The sequence below is a fragment of the Hippoglossus hippoglossus genome, chromosome 21 (assembly GCF_009819705.1).
Source record: "Hippoglossus hippoglossus isolate fHipHip1 chromosome 21, fHipHip1.pri, whole genome shotgun sequence".
Classification (NCBI taxonomy): Eukaryota; Metazoa; Chordata; class Actinopteri; order Pleuronectiformes; family Pleuronectidae; genus Hippoglossus; species Hippoglossus hippoglossus.
Genome location: NC_047171.1, coordinates 20,322,735 through 20,340,494, shown reverse-complemented (window position 1 = coordinate 20,340,494; position 17,760 = coordinate 20,322,735). Strand labels below are relative to the sequence as shown.

The 17,760-nt window shown below is 40.0% G+C and overlaps 2 protein-coding genes across 2 annotated transcripts in view; both read right to left on the bottom strand.

Moving 5' to 3' along the window:
- Nucleotides 1-1,107: 1,107 nt before the first annotated feature.
- Nucleotides 1,108-9,790, bottom strand: sec22a (SEC22 homolog A, vesicle trafficking protein). Its single transcript, XM_034574615.1, has 7 exons — nucleotides 9,657-9,790; nucleotides 7,491-7,701; nucleotides 6,143-6,306; nucleotides 5,273-5,452; nucleotides 4,283-4,401; nucleotides 3,829-3,894; nucleotides 1,108-3,226 (listed from the first exon to the last, which is right to left on the bottom strand). The coding sequence occupies exons 2-7, from the start codon at nucleotides 7,670-7,672 to the stop codon at nucleotides 3,026-3,028; spliced, it is 912 nt and encodes a 303-aa protein (XP_034430506.1). The 5' UTR covers nucleotides 7,673-7,701; nucleotides 9,657-9,790; the 3' UTR covers nucleotides 1,108-3,025.
- Nucleotides 9,791-14,899: 5,109 nt separating this feature from the next.
- Nucleotides 14,900-17,760, bottom strand: part of pdia5 (protein disulfide isomerase family A, member 5) — a 52,118-nt gene continuing 49,257 nt past the window's right edge. The window contains exon 17 of the mRNA XM_034574298.1: nucleotides 14,900-17,184. Coding sequence (XP_034430189.1) covers nucleotides 17,110-17,184 — 75 coding nt within the window. The 3' untranslated portion in view covers nucleotides 14,900-17,109. The remainder of the gene's footprint in view (nucleotides 17,185-17,760) is intronic.

Here is a 17,760-nt window from a genome sequence, read left to right as displayed (position 1 = left end):
CAGCAGATGTTTTTTCACGGCAACTCAAACACATGTTGGAGGAAACATCCTCCTCAGAGCCTCCTAATGATTCTGACCTTTTTGAACAGCCAACCTGTGAGAGTCTGACGGCGAGCTGTGCCACAAAAACATTATCGCCTCTGACATTCACTTGAGTTCAAATTGTCCACCGAGTAGTCTACAATTTACACCGCCTGACATTAAAGCCCACACACTTCCTGCTCCTATAACAAATACATAGCAGCTTCATTAATCTACATCTGGAGGAAAACTGCACAAATAACATCAACTACAATCATCATCATAATAACTTGTTCCACTGCTGGTTAAAATAAAATTAGAAACTAATTGCTACCTTAAAAAAAAAAAGAGATTCAACCGCCTCTGATTCATGACACAATCTGTCGCTGCAGCAAAAACTAAATACATTCAATATTTTTTGAAGAATGGTAATCGTGTTATTTTAATGTTCCAGAGCTGCACTGAGGGAGAATTAGTTCTAATACAAGAGTTGGTGTGTTTCAGCTGGAATTAACAGGACCAGGTCACATCGTGATAGATCAGTACGTCTCCATACATTCCATTATACTGCTTGTCTTATATTTTTAAATGTTGCAGGTGGGCTGACATGTGGTGAGAGGCAGGGTCACCGTATATCGCAGCGACATAGTACAGAGATAAACTTTTCACTGTCACATTAACACCTACAGATAATTTAGAGTCTCCAATTAACCTAAACCCAATCTGCATGTCTTTAGAGTGTGGGAGGAAGCTGGAGAACCAGTAGGAAACCCACACAAACATGTGGAGATCAAGTAACTCTGCACGGAAAAGACTCCTGGTTCGAACCGATGCGTCTTCATTAGTGACATGAAAGAGACTAAATGAAAGCGCTTCCAGTCTCAGATATGCTTTAAATCCAGTGTTCAAACACATTTTCAAATTAGAGCCATTCTTTTCCACATCTGCGTTTCCTGAATTTAACCCTGCATATACAATAAAGTCTTGTATTATTCTGTGAACTAATAACTTTAAAATGAATTAAAAGTGAAAAAAAACAATGCATACAAATGTTTTTTTTGCAGTCCACTCCCACGTTCTTAGGAACTGGAAAAAATCGCATCCTTTTTCCATATGTGCGTAAACCAGTATAAACCCCTTGAAGATAATTTTTTCCAATTTTACACAACACACATCTTCTGTAACTGCTGTGGAAAAAGAACATAAACAACTGGAGCCAGTGAAGTACAATCCAGATCCAATCAAATCCGAGCCATATTGTGTAAGGAACTATTAGGTCATGTAGGTGTGGTGCCGCTGCTGGAAAGCGAGGGAACATTCTCTGAACAGTGATGAATCATACGAGGCTGAAGTGAAGCAGCGCTCCCCAGACAGATGTGGAGTGCAGCTGCCAGATGGACACTGAGGGTAGTTGCGTGTATTTACTTATTTTCTTTTCACTTTTAACTTCGATCAAAAAAGAAAACAAAGTGAACATTATGAGAATATTGGCACAACAGTTGAGCTTCTCATGAACAATGAACAATAAAGGCATGACTCACGTCTTTACCCTTCTCCATTTGTTTACTATTATTTGTTTGGATGCTGCAGGAAGCCGGGAAATCTTCCCGTCGTTTTAGAAGAAAACCTCACGCAGCTCAATCACGACGAATGTGGCGTCTCCTGATTGTAATGACGTTAAATGGGAATTTTGTGGTAATATCCATTACACAGGCAGAGTGAGAGGCTGAGCTTTTGTCTTCCTAAGTGGCAGATGCAGCCGTGTCTGAAGCGAGGGGATCGGCGGGGGGAGAAACACGCCAAGGGCTGCTCAGATGATCCGAGCTGCCTCTGGCCTCAACAACACAGCTAGTTCCTTTACCGCTGCCAACACAGACTTGTTTATTAACAAAGTCACTTGACACAGGCACATGCTCGAGGCTGTGTGGGCGAGGAAGTGAGGAATGAATGCTAACAGGCTGTTTGTGTCGACTGGAGCAGGGAAAGCTTTGTGACAAGATGCAAATTTTCAAAAGAAGCGAAACATAAGACAACAAATAAAACTGATAAAAAAATCTGTATAAATCTTCACTGAGCATATGCCAATGAATCCATCAGGAAATAAATAGCAAAAATTTACAATCTACAAAATGAATATTTGCTCTTCAAAGTAAGATATTTGGCTTCTAAATACAGAATCCATGTGTCACAAATGATATATATGTGAGGCAGCGTTGCATAGTTTAAAGCCAAGACTTAATCCAGAGCCCTGCACCAGGCCAGGTAATACAGCGTACATGTGCAAATAAATGCATGTAACCGAAAATATAATGCAAGCTGAATGTGGTGGAAAAACAGAAAACAGGACAAACTGAATAAGCTCTGAAATCAAAGAATATTAAATACATAAATCTGTTGTTTCAAGTGTCACATTTGTATGAGTTATGAATGAAGCTTCAGTCTGGGTTACATATAATTTGGTCAGATATTTTATAAATTGTAAATTCTTCTGAGCTCCCACTACAGCGTTTGTATTTTGATTAGTGTCCCTTAATATCTTAAATGTAAAAGGAGGTTTAACATGACGTAAGATATTACAACGGTTTGTCTACGGCTATTTGATTGGACGTGGGTCTAAACATGACAGGTCTGTTCCGATACTTAATTTTGTGGCTGCTGTGAGAGCACAGATGGCAAAACTGAACATCCTGTATACAGGAATAAACTATAGCTGCAAAGAAAGGAAGTATCAGTAAATGTCGTAATCAGACATTGGTGTGGAACAGACAACTTCTCAAATCAATCCAATAAATTCCTCAGATGATTCAAGGCTGCAGCAGAGTTTCTCACTCAGATTTGTCCACTGGTTCTGGGATTGAGTGAGAACAAGACGACTGTGGTTCTGCAAGATTTCCTCATACTTGGTCTCCACTTTGGCCTTGAACTGGTCGGTGCTGCCTCAGCTGTATTTCCAGGGCTTACGCGAGACAGATGGTCCATTTGTCCTCTGTGTTTAAAGTTTTTGTCAGACGTTATAGTCCGGTGCTTTGCCCAGCGGTTGTCTCAGTTTTATCTGCAGGGTCATGAAGGCGCCCACGGCCACATGGAAGAGGATCTGCCACATGTTCCTCAGTTCATACAGATACATGTTGGACAGACAGATGAGTGCAAATGCCAGGAAGGACTTACTGTTCCTCCACACAGAGAAGTAGGCAAACAGGTAGCACTGAAGGGAGAAACGAGAAGAATTTGAATGTTACACACTGACATTGACCAGTTGCAAGTTGTCATCATGCTTGATTGGACTATAAAGCTGCTTTCTGTCATGTCCAAGTCAGTTACTCAGGACATTTTCTGGAACTCCTCCTGCCAGTCCCCGAGTAAAATGCCCAGAAAATGAAAATGAGTGACCTACAGCAGGAAAATCTCCAGAATATTCACAGGGAGCGAGTGGGCGTATGGATGACGTTATGAACATGTGACAGACATGAAACCAATTCTCCGGACTATTTCCAGAGTTTGGCATGAGAGCTTAAGTCTGTTCAGTGCATAAGAAATCTTGCCTAATTACCTTGTTCCTCCATCAATTTAACAATTTTCAGTAGATCTTGACTCCAGACACAAACTTTAAAAAAATGAATAAAGCATCGAGAGCTGCACAAAGGGAGCCGATGAAAATGTTTCAGAGAAGGTAGCGCACGGCAGTGAAAGGCAGAGAGCTTTTGCTAATGTTAGTCTAGCTGACAAGCTGCTGAGCTGTAAAGTGCGGGGCCATTAGTCAGCCAGTCAGCCAATGATGAGCTGCTCTTACGGCAGACTATCACTTACCTGATACAGACAGGCTGCTGTGCCGAGGAAGAAGGCAATCACATAATTAAAGTCTTCATCGTTATTCTGCAGACAGGAAGAAAAGAAACAGAGAAAAGTTTAGTTTTCCATGTCTAGACAAGGCATCGTCAAAACAATATAAAGAAATATCGCAGGTTCCATATTTTTCAGATTTTTTCTCATTTGTTTTTATAGACTATGCAATAGACAGATTCAAATGGAATGGACAGGATACAGCGAACTGATGCTCTTAAGCACCTGAGCATACAGTGCATTAGTGTGATAAGAACTACCAGTAGAACTAGTGAGACCATCTTAAAAGGTGAGGTTTGGGGAGCTGTCATGTCATCCACCTTTAAATGCAGTCAACAGTTATTACCCTTATGACTGTCAGACCCAACTATGAAAATAGACTCAGTGTATATGAAACCTAGATTTGTCTTTATGTCCTCACCTGTAATATGCTCTCTATAGCATGGACTCCTCGCAGCAGGTTCAGGCCTCCACAGAGGACACTTAGCACACAGGACACGATGCCTTGGAGAGTCACCAGCTCCAACATCTGTGTGGGAGCTGGAAGACAGAGACAACATTTAAAAACCAAACATATATCTTTAAAAAAAAAAACGTGCTGGATAAAAAGATAAATCCTTGAATAGAAATAAGCTAAACACTGTTTTTAAATCTTCTGACATTTAGGCAGTAAAAGCACGGATCCATAACTATCATCAAATTAGCATACTTCATCCTCCAGGACAAAATCCTTTACGTTCTCAGAAAATGGTGACTGGCAAGGGCAACCGTCGGAGAGTGAACACAGCGTGGAGAGCTGCTGTGAAGAGGATGTCAGGCGAAACACAACAGCTCTAAGTGACCCGAGGTGGCATCGCTTAGCTCGGGGCAGCTGAGGTGTGACGGCACCTACAGGAGGGGAAGTGGATCTGAGCCGCAGAGAAACAGTGGAACAGTTTGACTGAACCACGTGATATCTGACTACTACACATATAGAATATTCCAGGTTTTTATATGTAGGTTTTTAAATGAAAATCTGTTTTTTTAAACTGATATTAACAGAGATTTTATGGGGCCATGCTTCCAAAAGTTTCCTGCTGTAAGAACACACTGTTCACTGCAGTTTATAAAGTGAAGAATCCTCTCTCACAATGAACAATGAGAGTAAAGACAATGCATCCAGTATTCGACTGCTGCAGTGAGGCATGCAGTATTCTGAGGAAATAACTGGTGACCTTCTTGCATGTTACAAGACCAGTGGTACCGGTATTAACAGTACCACATAAGGATTTTATGATTACATAAGATAACCCTCTATTCATCTCCAGAAGGGAATCTAAGTAGGCACTCTAATATAACAGCAAACCTCTTTTATAATTGAATACTTGCATGGGGGTGTGTATGTTTGCAGCAGCAGCAGCTCATGTCCTACCTATGCCCTTGTACTTGGAAGGTGTGTGTACAGAGAATCCATTGATAGCTTGCAGGTCCTCAGGGGAGAGCTGGTAGGGCGGTCGCAGCCTGATCTCTGTCTGCATGTCAGCCAGGTTGATCTTGGTGGACAGAGAACGAGGGCTGTTGTAGCGCTGCTTTGTCTTCTGGATGAAGGTGTCTGACGGATCACAGTGCACAACAAGGTGGTTTAGTATCACAGGGAGCGAACAACAAGGGGGACAAACACATTGTTTGTATTAAAGAGGAGGATATTCTGTCAGGGTTAAAGAACGATTTCAGCCTATGATACTCTGGATGAAAACTGAACAACATGGTTGTTTAATCTGAAACAATAATCATTTACATAGACTGTATATAAAGATGGATCACAATAATGTTTAAGAATTCATGTTTTGGACAAGTTTTCATTTTTATTAGTTATTTGCTACAAGATGAACTGTCGTGACTGACAGCTGAGACTGACTCGTGATTGGTCTAGTATGTATTCGCCCGGAACTCAATACTGCCGTACCATTTTCCGATTGCAGCTGCACTCTGGCTTCAAACGATGTCACCATCATAAGATGTCAGCACCTGTTTTCGGGATATTTTGGCCCCATTTTTGTACAATGGAAGGAAGTGGAAACTTGTCGTCTAACTTTATTTATAGTCTATGGTCATTTATGAATATTGTATGTCAGACATTCTCTGCTTATAGGTTTTGAAATGTGAGGATTTGCAGCTATTCCCTTCTTATGTCATCACAAATTAGTTTTAGATTTTTGATTGAACAAACATGTGGCCTTTGAGATTTTGCGATGGACATTCTAAACCAAAAATTGCAACGATAATAGAAAACAGAGCTCACCAAATTCAATGAAGGAGTACGGCCGCACGACGCTGCTGATGCGTTTGGTTTCATACGTGACTATAAACTCTTTCTGCAGCTCGTCCAGGAAGCAGAAGGCCAGCACGTTGGGGTAGTTTGCCGTGCACACCATCAGGTATCCAACACCCAGTGAGCTTATGAAGCTGAAACAAAAACATCATTACTTTTCATACACTGCACTGTTTTCCTCACATAAATGATGGGACACTGTATTTTGGACATCAAGCTAAATACATTGCAGATGACAGAAAAAAAACAACACAAAAGATTCAAAGGGTCCAACTGGGATTCATTTTAAAATTGATGGGGGTCCAAATTTCAAAAGCGAGAGAAAGTAAGTCAAGATCACCGTCATAAGACCTGTGAAATGATATAAAGTCAATGTTCAGCTTCAAGGAGTGCATCAACACCTCTGACATCCTTCTACAGGACACATCTGTTCCCTAATATCCTGAGTCTCTAGACAGGAGGTTGCACAGATCGATGCATGAATGTATATGTTTAAACATTATGGAATAATGTTTCTAAAACCACTATTAAATACCTTAATCCAAGCAGAAAGCATGTCATTTAAATCCATATTACTGTCTAATGATTTTCGTTTGTTTTAGGTTAATCAAATAAAAAATGACTCAGTTTAATGTCTGTTTAATTACTTCTTTACACAAGTTTGCCATTATGCTTAGAACCACAACAGACTTAACAACAGGCTCTAAAGGGCCTCGGATATCACAGAACAAATTAACCTGCCTCATTCTGACCTTCACCGTTTATTGACCTCCTCTTCTTCAGATGCTCCAGGCTCTTACTCATTAAAGAGACTCTGATCATCAGAGGCTGTGGTTTTTGAAAGGTATAGGTTATGGCTCACTGATGGGGATTTTGTTAAGTTTATTTTGAGGTCATGTCCTCGGTTTTAATATGACTAATTAGCCCTTTACAAACAGTAACTCTGAGCGATTCAAAGCATTTCCATGAGCACTGCCCTTTTAGAAAAAGTCTGACACCTCTAATGAAAACCTGACTGTCAAATCACTCAAATTAAAAAGCATTTTTGCATAAATATCACGAGGGGGAGAGGGGCTGACAGTTAGAAGTAGACTGTTTAATCATCCAATGGGTCGCTTAGGATGAAGACGTAGAAAAATAATTGAAATCTCTATTTTATAACTTGAATTTGAAATATATAAAGCAAATAAAATTCAAAGTCAAATACAAACAAATGTGGCATATTCTGGATATCGTGTTTTAAATAATGGGTCTAATGTAAAGGGTCTCAATAATGGCCCACCATGAGGACATTAAATCAACATTCAGTAATACCTACTTGACATTGTACGGTCCAGTCTTAAGGGTGCAGCGGTCGGGGAACTGGCCGAGTTTTTTGGAGAGACCTTTGAGATGCCGCTTGGTTTCCTGAAGCTCTTTATCCTGCTCATAGTCGGTGGATGCAGAGAGTGGCAGGCCGTCCCCAACCCGAACCACAGAGGCAAACAGCACCGTTGACATCTTACAGCTCTGGTGATCTCCCTGTAGACCTGCAAACATACATACCACGGAGAGGAAAGCTTGTTAAGTTGAAGTTTCTTCTTGTATGTTGAAAGTTGTTAGAATTGTCTTTAACTTTGTTAAAGCCCTGGCACTAAGCCCTGGCAGCACATCACCCTGACCCTCATTCACCTCCACTGACTCCCGATAAAGGCCTGCATTAAATACAAACTCCTCCTTCTCACCTATAAATCCCTTCCACGCCCTAGCCCCACTATATTTAACTGACCTCCTCCACCCCTACACTCCGCTCAGAAGGCTGCGGCCCTCGATCTCAGGATTGCTCTCCATCTCCAACACCAAACTTTGGAGAAAGAGCCTTCTGTGTCGCAGCCCAGACCCTTTGGAACTCTCTCCCGGCCAAAATACGCAACGCTGCACCTCTGGACAGCTTAAATAAACTCCTCAAGCACCACCTGTTCACTAAGGCCGTTGGCCTCAGTTAATCTTTTCTTTGATTTTCGGTATGATTAGGGTTTGTTATGCTAAAATAACTTTTACCCTTCCTTCATTGCTTACTAGAAAAGACTGGAGCCAGCATACAGTTATTTGTCTTACCAACACACATGGAGTATTCAACAGTTTGAACATCTGAGCAACAAATGTGCAATACGTAGTTCTGTGTTTGTTAATACTTTCATTCCTGATGGTTCTCACACACGTCATGGGTGGGTCCCACCATGAAATTAGGAAACTCTTACAAAAGCACTGTTCAACTCATTCTGCACAATATGCTACATATGTTTCTACAATATGCTCACAAAGTCCAATAAAAAACAAAATCTCAGACATGAGGGACAGAGCTATCACACGCCCGGCACTCGAAGCAAATGACACCGACCACCCCCTTAATCACCACTTTGAATTTATGGTTTATGTTTCATGTGTTGTACTGGCCTACCTGTGGGTGTTGATCTGTGCTTAACTGGTTGTGAAAACAAATTTCCTCTGGGGGACAATTAAGTCTAAAGTCTTAGGTGTGGATATCTATGACCATATAAGGTTTTTCTTGTCTTATTGTCAAGAATTGCAATGATTCCAAAAACATTTTGTCTCCTTCGTGTGCTTCGAATGACTCGTGTCCCCAAACAAGGACATCATCTTTAAACCCAACACATATAACATTATGTTTAAGGAAAAATATCTTTCATACGATTCTGTCCAAGCACTTAGAGACTTGTGTTATTTTTGTTTTTACAGCTCCTGTGTAAATGAAGGAGCAGCTCTAATTAAAGTATTGAACAGTTGCTGGGTGGTGGCTTAAAGGGATAGTTCACCCAAAATATGAAAAACAAACTCATTATCTACTGGACTTGGCTGCAACACTGTTCACCCCTGAAACTCCAGAAGTGTTCTGTGGACTCAAACACTTCACCTGTCCCCCCATCGGCATAGTGGGGTTGTAGATGAATGCATTTTCTTTTTTGGGTGAACTATCCCTTTAGGTTAGGACCATGGACAGCTCCACACTGAAGGGGGGGGGGGGGGGGTGATGATAAATGACGTCGCGACGTGTTTCCACTGAACTTGTGGGAAAAACATGTCAAAGCTTCAAAACACACAACTTCACTGTTATCAGCTGGTTTAGTGATGAAACGTTACGACCACACTTTGTTAGCTAGGTTAGCAGCTAACGAGCGAGAAGAGTTAGCTGTATTTCCACATAGCATATGTTTGGTGCATTAGCCACGAGCTTCGTATCATATCCACGCTCCTCTGGGACATTACTTCACTGTTTAAATTACAGGAACAACCCGCTAACTAGCTCTATTAGAGAAAACCAGCCACCGTTAGCAGCTAACCAATTAGCTCATTCGCCAACTCCCCTTCGTGCTAACGTTAGCATGTTAGGGAGCTAACCGCATCTCCGAGCAACGCTACGAGTCAGACCGAAGAAGAGACGCGTGTTACGCAGTGTGAGATGATTGCTTTGAGTGTTTAATACCTGGTAAACGAGTGTAGCATCGTGTAGAAACCAGGGACGTGCTGCTCTGTGAGTGAACAGTTAGCACAGGAAGCTAACGACAAGCAGCAGGGGTGGAGCTGTACGTGGCTGCTTCGCTTTGCATTGTGGGTAAGGACGCTCCTCTGAATGGATGTGTATAAAACATCTGGATCGTTTCACCCTGTTCCGCGTTTGACGTCACAGACAATTATATTCATGTTTGAATAAACTTGTGTCCAATTGAATTAGAATTTAATTATATAGAATATAATTACTTTTATTATTTATTATAATAAGTCACTGAGACAGTTTCTACTTTATTCATTTGTATGCTCACTCATTTAAAGCATTTACTTTATCTAATTAATCCAGTAGTGTTGTAAATACTCTTTTTCCTATTTCAGACTGTTTTGTTTTATTTGATCAAATAATTTTTTTCTCCTGGGATTTTTCAGATCAGCTAATGTTTTGTGTTTGTTTCCAATCTGTCTGCAATTATGTCCCTATAATCTCAAGATATCAGTACAAAAAATGTGAACAAATTGCTTTTTAAAATTAAATGTCTAAAATATGTAGCTTTTACTGTATTTTCCAGTACCCAGTTTTTATTCCTTGTAATGTATTTCGTTTAATTAAGTTGCTATTTTGTCTCTAATTTTAATAACAACACAGTAAGTTTGTTATTGGCGTAATTTGTGTTGTTCTCTTGCACACTTTAATCATTGTTAAAGACACATCTCTCCTCTTCGGACTTCTTCTCTAGTTGAGAACATTATTATCCCAGCAGATCTTATTTTATTATCATTAGTGTTATGATATATTGCGAGCTTTCTTGTTATACCTTTTACTTTGTAAAGCACTTTGATCAACCAAGTTGTTTTAAATGTGCTATAAATAAAGTTGACATTGACATTATTTTGAACTTTAACATTAGGACATCCTGTAGCACTTGTGTAACTTAAAACAAAGTTACGCAATATCTTAGGGTAAAAGGTGGAAAGAGTGAGAGGACAACTTAAAACACTAAATCTTTTTTTAAATAAATAAATGTTGCCGGGTGATAATATATGTAGATAATACTGTACATTGAAGCAAAAATGCTATCAAAGAACTATCATTTACAGTCGATGTTGGTCAACAGTAAAAAAGTTACTATAATATTCACTATTTTCTCCCCAACTCCGAGTCTGTAAATATTCATGAGCCCATTAACTGTGATAGATACTGTTTCATTATTCACCCCATTTTTATTTCTTATTCCAGTTTCCCACCAAAGCCAGTAACAAATTAGTTGTACTCCAACCATCTGATGCTGAGAAAAACACAGAAATTAAAATAACGTGAAAAATGAATGTGTTCCCAATGCCAGCCGAGCGTTAATCCTCTGAAATGAGCCATTCACTGGCATCAGCATTTTCTCCTATTTTCATATATTTCCTGTTACAATATGGACGGAATACACAAACTGTGGCTGGAGGAAATGAAAACAATACAGACACACTTATTGGCCTCATCCCTCACACATACCTGTGCAATCTCCCCAGAGCTGTGGCAATGTGTCAGCCTGGAGGGACCCCCTCAGTCCCCTCATGGTGTGAGAGAGGGAGACAGTCACACAGGGAGAGCGGATGATGGATGTCTGCTGCTGCTGACTAGTTGATGAATAGCCACAAGTCTCAGGCAAGTGTTCAATGCAGAAAGTGTCATGTGTGAGGAAGGCAGTGTCGTCATTCACAGTGACACCGTCTAAACAGATGTGCAAACACATCAGCATTCAAATGCATCAGCGCCGATTTCCTCTTTCCCGGGATGTCATCATTACACATTTCAACTTTGAGCCCAGCAACTCTTGAGAACCTTGACATATCAAAAAAACACACCTTCAGAACAATGTCCCGGTTCAACTGCAGGAGTTTGACATTTACCTGAAATTCATGAAATGTATTGTTCTACTCTCTTGGGTAAGAATTCATTCATTCATTCAGTATAATGAAAGTTGCAATGAAAGTTTTGGAAGGGTAATGCATATTACCGGCACACACATTATACCCTGCAGTCAGGTGATGCTGAGAAACCTTTGTTTCACTGCAACAACGTCACTTCATTATGATGTCATTCATATTACATGATGATGAATGATTGGATCAAAAAGGTAATGGATTACTTTCACTCCCAAGTATTATTCCAACCAAGTTTAGTGAAAATTCCCCCATGTGTTGTTATTTTGTACACACACACACACACACGTTTGTACAGCTGTCTTAATGAGGACACTCATTGGCATAATGCATTCCCTAGCCCAGAGGTCTTCCGCGAAATTTTTGGTTGATTTTTTATTTTTTATTTTATTTTAAATTTCTTTTTTCAACCAATTTTTTTTCCACAAATTCAAATGTCTTTAAATACACATTAACATGAATCCAACATATTGTAGCGAATGGATAAATGGAGGCAGAAGACGTTATCTTTCAGTCAGCAATGCACACATTCAGCGACACACAATAATAAAAACATGAATATATGAACCTGTGTATTATTTGAATAGCTTAGTATTGAATGCACAATAACAGGGTAGCTATGTTTATACATGGCACTAGGCCCAGTTTAATATAAAACACAATTTTATACAATATATATAGTAGGGGGTCCCTGCTCCATCTCTCCATCAGTTTGGGGGTCCTTGGCCTGAAAAACGTTGAAGACACCTGCCCTAGCCCATTACCTTAACCCTAACCATCCAAACTAAGTGCCTAATCCTAACCCTTACCATTAACCTAACCTAAACCTAATTCTAATCCTAACCCTAAAACAAAGTCTTCACCCCCAAACAGTCCATTAAAGATGGGTCAAGAAGTGAGGACAGGCCAAAAGGTCCTCACTTTCCCAAAATGTCCTCACTCCGTTGGTTGCAAACTCAAACTGGTCCTCAGAAAGATAGTTGTACAAGAGCGCACACACACACACGACAAATTACTTCATAGATTTGTTTAAGGATATGTAAATGTGTATAATAAACAGTGGAAGTATATGTACCTTCTTAAATCTTATTACATAACTTTATTTGTCCTGGGTTCAGTCTGTTGCGTCTCACTGGGGTAATACTGCACGCAGTCTGGGATTTATCTGAAATTGTTCCTTTGCTTTATTAATGGTAAGATAACTGGATAAATTGAGCCACACTTCATCCCACTCTTCTTTTTAGATTTCAGCACCGAGGTCATTCTACAATTCAGTTGTATTTATTGAAGTGCTGTTTTAAATTATGACTTTTGCTAATGTGTCCTGCAGCAAGTGTGTCGTTTTAAATCTTTTAAATCAATAATGGAATATTTCTCAGAACAAAAAGGTAATTAAAAACATAAAACTTACTATTGCAGTATTACAGGATGTTTCCTCATTAAATTGAAGATCAAACTGTGTTGTTCTTTCTTTCATAGAAATAATGACTTTAAAATATATTTCTTTTAAAGATTGATTTTACTCACTGGTCTCTTGGAAGGTGGAGTCAGTGATGGGAGAGTGCTGATGCAAAATGACAGTTAGGATCTGATTCAGCATCTATAGCACGAGGGTCAGATATTGATCATAAATAATTGACAGTAAATGTATTGATCTAATTAGCTGTAGCCTACAGCTAATACTCATGTGAATTGAAGTTGTGTGCAGGGGGCAGCACATATACAGAGGAAGCACAATCTTTACTACACTTTTGATGGTTTCACTGGTCAATCAGGATTTGACATTTTCATGGTACAGATCTTATTGATTTAATAAATCATAATTGACGGATCCCAATATTTCATGAAAATGCCGCCCCTCTTCTCAGTGTTGACTAACGGCTCCATTGATTTCCATGGAAAGTGAAAACCGTGATCTCACAACAGAGAATGCAAATCATTTTGATTACAGCCTCGTGAGAAATGAGCTAAAGAAAATCTTTATCTCTCTCAAGCAGACACTCAGGGGCCGCTTTATTTCATTGTTCTGCTGTTTGGTCCAATTTGTCCCAGTGTGAGCATATCGAACGGTTTAAAAAATTATAGTAAAACGAAGGAACTAAAGCTTGAACAGTGAAGATAAAAAACAAGTCAACAGCAGGTGACTGCTTTTTAACAGTGCATCTAAAAAGAAGGGTCATGTTCGGAATCATATTAAAAATGAACTGAAGCAGAAGTGAGGCAGAGGACACACAGAAACATTACAGAGATAAAACTGTGATCAGCCCCAAACACAATCTTCTATAAAGGGGAAATGGCTCCTGTTAAGGATACTTGAATGGGAGCAGACCTTGACTTTGTGTTAACGGCCCTCCATTTCTTACGCTCATTTTCCACAGGTTAAAACTGCTTCTCCCTCCCCTCCGTAAAAAACCCACAAAGAGGCGATGAAGCAAACTCGCAGGCATGAAAAATCTCCTGCCTCTTTGAAAATCCCCTGAAGTGAAATTGGGATTGAGAGGGTATTTCTGCCCCTGCTCACAGGCATTAATCAGCCCGGCTCAACACGGCATGCATCCCAACAACCGCACTTTATCTGAGCACACCCACATGACCCCTCAATAAATGAACACAAACTTAAAGTCTCAAAGTCACTCCAGAGCTTAGACCGAGCATTTCAGGTGGATGATGTGGCTCCACCACAGACTGTATATACAAGAATCTACGCAGCTTTCTCAGGACCTTGACCATAAAAGCATATTTCCCTGATAGTGTTTGACATGTTTGAAGCTCAGGCCGTGGGCTCCCACTGACATCATGAGTGGGGTCACTTTTAGGCCCCGTGCCATTTTCCAGCCATTTCTCATAATAAAGCCATCAGTGTCAGATCTGCTGAGTGCTGCTCATGCTCCATTTGTTTCCCTTCTGAGATGCAGAACTGAGAAAAATGTCAAAATAAACGGCAACAAAAAAACTGCTTTTACCAGGACGATCCATCAATGCAGCCACCTGACAAGGTCGATTTAAATTTATTCCATTGTGGCAACAGTGGAGCCTGCACCTGCCGCTGCTGTAGTGTTTTAAAAAGAAATTCAAACATGTTCTCACACTCGGCACATTCATCAGTGTGTCTTAGTGAATAAATTATATTGTGTGTTTTTCTCCTTGAGTTCTAACTATGTTTTTAGTGTCATTATGCAAAATAGCACAAATATTGATGGATATGCTCGAGGCTCATCACTAAGATTAAAGAATTGCAACCATTTTCACCTTTAAAATGTATAAAAACAAGGGATTTTCTTTTCTGGAAATGTTCTTGTTTTATTTTATTTCGCAAGGTCCTTACTGCAAGGGGCAAAACTGTACATATTGCTGGGCACAGAAAAGTCAACAAAGGCAACAATGACTTCTTGGCAAGTGTGACAGATTCCCACACAACACAGATTCCTTTGGGATAAGACAGAGGTGGTTGTTCTATTATTCAACAAACGAGTGATTTCACCGTGAAGGTTTCTAAAGAAAACAAAGGGACAACGTTATCATAGGTAATTGTTTCTCCTCACGAGGAGAATGAACACGTAATCACATCGATATGTCAACACGGATCTGTGTAAAGAACTCTTCCAAAAAGCTCTCGATACACCACAAAGTGATTAAAGTCACATTGAACACTAAACACAAACAGGTGTTTGGTGCCAGCCAGAACATTTGAGACAGTTTCACTTGGAATGAGTCCATTAAGAATCACGAGATGTGTCCGACGAGAAATGGTTCAGTAACGTCTACTGACAAGTCTTATTCAAAACATGATATTCTGATACAGCACAGAAAAAGGATAATTCAGGATTTTATGTTCTTCTTGGGATACGAACGATATTTCATTTGGTGACCTAAGGGCTCCCAATTATTCTGCTGGAATGCATAATTACAAACAAACTAGTTCCCTTTAATTGTGTTTCGCGATCCCTGAGAACCATATTCATAATGAAAGAAACCAAAGTCTTGAATAATGAAACACAAGTCCAGCTACAGATAAGCCTTTAAATATTTATAGTGGCCAAAGCATGGGAGTTGAAAACACAGCGCATTAAAAAAATTACTTCAGAGGTAATAATGATGACTCTGAATCGATGATGCTGGGAGAAGCTGGAGGGGTCTGGAGACTTCAGTTGATTAATACCTAATTACTCCTTGGATGTTTCTGTGAAGTCTCCCCTCACATCCATTGAAATGTGAGGGGAGGAATGGGAGAGCGCTGATCCAAGCTAACTGAAGACGAGCGAGGCCAAGGTGTGGCAGGCAGGTGCAGATTGAGATAAAAAAAATGGCCACAGTGGTATTTTTTCACTCTTGGCTCCTCTGTATCGTTCAGTTCACCGATGTAGGGAAACAATAAACTTAAACAAAAACCCTGAATGCCCAAAATGTAAACCAGAGGCTTACAGTATTCCAGCGTCTCCCTGAACGATGTGTAAATGCATAGTGGATTGTAAGATACTGGGTGTTTACTTAAACACACAGAGGGATGATTTAAGTTTTGGACATTTTATCACTACTTGGGTTCTGCCTTTGTTAAAACCTTGATGAAAACCCATTTTGAATTAACAACACAGGAGCTGCAAGATGTTAAATGTCACTTTAGTGCTGAATGTTGTAAACTCGAAATGAAAATGTATAAAGCATGAAACTATGGAGGGTAATGTGCAGTAATATTTGGCATTTCATGTTCTTGAATAACGACGGCACCAGGCCTCTGATTCCCTTCCACTTATCATTTCATATTTCTGCAATTCCAGCTATTGTTTTTATCTTTTTAGATCCGTAAGGCCACAGTTTAGAGCAGAGAAAAAAGGACCTTGAAGTGAAACTAATCATGAAAGTTGGGAACCATTCAGAATATTAACCCTTTGGTAGTAATTTCACCCCCTCACATTGCTTCAGTCCCTGATCATCTGCAGCCGCACTTCTTTTAGATGTTAGTGTTGAACGCAGTTATCTTCTAACTGATGAAAAAGCAATACTCTGGATGTTCTTGGGCTTGAGACGTGAAGAAACTGTAGAAAAATATTGGAACAGGTGTTTGTCTATAGAGGAGACGCATGCTGATTATCAACAGAGCAGGGACGATGGAACTGGATTTGGACCCCTGTGGAGAGACACCTCCATCTTTAATTAATGGTGTCATTCAGTTTCAGACCCCCCACACAGGGCTAAGCAGGGGTCAGTATTGCATAGATACTGTATAGGGTGTAGCTTTTCACATATGCAGTCACAGTGTTTTGGGCAAATACATGAAATCTCTTTTAATTCTGTCCGTGTATTTTCTGCCCATCAGAATATCCATGAAAAAGAAAAGTGGTTGGTCTGACTGAAGGTACTCTGTTGGTATAAAAAATAGCCTTTCGCTGAGGTCATCAAGTCTCCCACGTCAGTGCGGATAGGGCCCTCGCCGGGGTCAAAGGTCCCAGTGCAGTGACAAACTGTGCAGTGCAACGCCCCCTCGCTGAGCACCACCCTCAGAGGTCCTCCTTCCTCTTGACAGCCTGGTCCCGTCCTCTGAGGCTGCGCATGAAACCTATGAAGCCTGCCTCCTGTGGACAGAGGAACAGTTGCTGAGTGCACAAAGTTTCACTGATCGTCACAGAACTTAAAGTCATTTGTAAGTCTTGAAATGCTTCTTCTAATCTCATACAAATGAGTCAAACTTTATCTGAGCTTGTCCTGACAGTATTGAGATAAGAGAAGTAAACACAGAATCTAAATGTTGTTGTCAAGTTGAAGGTCAATTCTCTTAGCTCCAAAATATTCTAGCTGCATTATTCTCTGCTGCCAAAGGTCAGGATGAGCCTCGAGTGTGAAGGAAGAACAGGGACGTAAAAAAAGACCTAATTTGGCTGTGACAGTTTTTGTTTGGTGACTCTGGCATGTTCTAATATCATATATACTAATATTATTTGTTGTATGTTTTGAAAGGGTTACCTGTGATTTCTAATTATTGTCTGTTGTGAATGATTGTAAAGAAGAATTCTTCTTACAAAGTCTGTGAAGAGCTTTATTTACATTTAAAGGGAATTACTGAGAGGTGAGACATTTAAAATCAAGAATCATCATTATCATCAGCAAAAAACTGACAATATAAAACATTGGACATGTCATCAGTTCTACAT

Bases quoted from the DNA above. Each gene is read 5' to 3' on its own strand.
- sec22a (XM_034574615.1), bottom strand. From the start codon at position 7,672: ATGTCAACGGTGCTGTTTGCCTCTGTGGTTCGGGTTGGGGACGGCCTG. The intron at 4,402-5,272 runs GTAGGACATGAG...TCTGTCTTCCAG, and splicing joins TTCCAAGTACAAGGGCATAG to CTCCCACACAGATGTTGGAG. The intron at 3,227-3,828 runs GTAAGTGATAGT...TTCTCCCTTCAG, and splicing joins CAGCAGCCTGTCTGTATCAG to TGCTACCTGTTTGCCTACTT.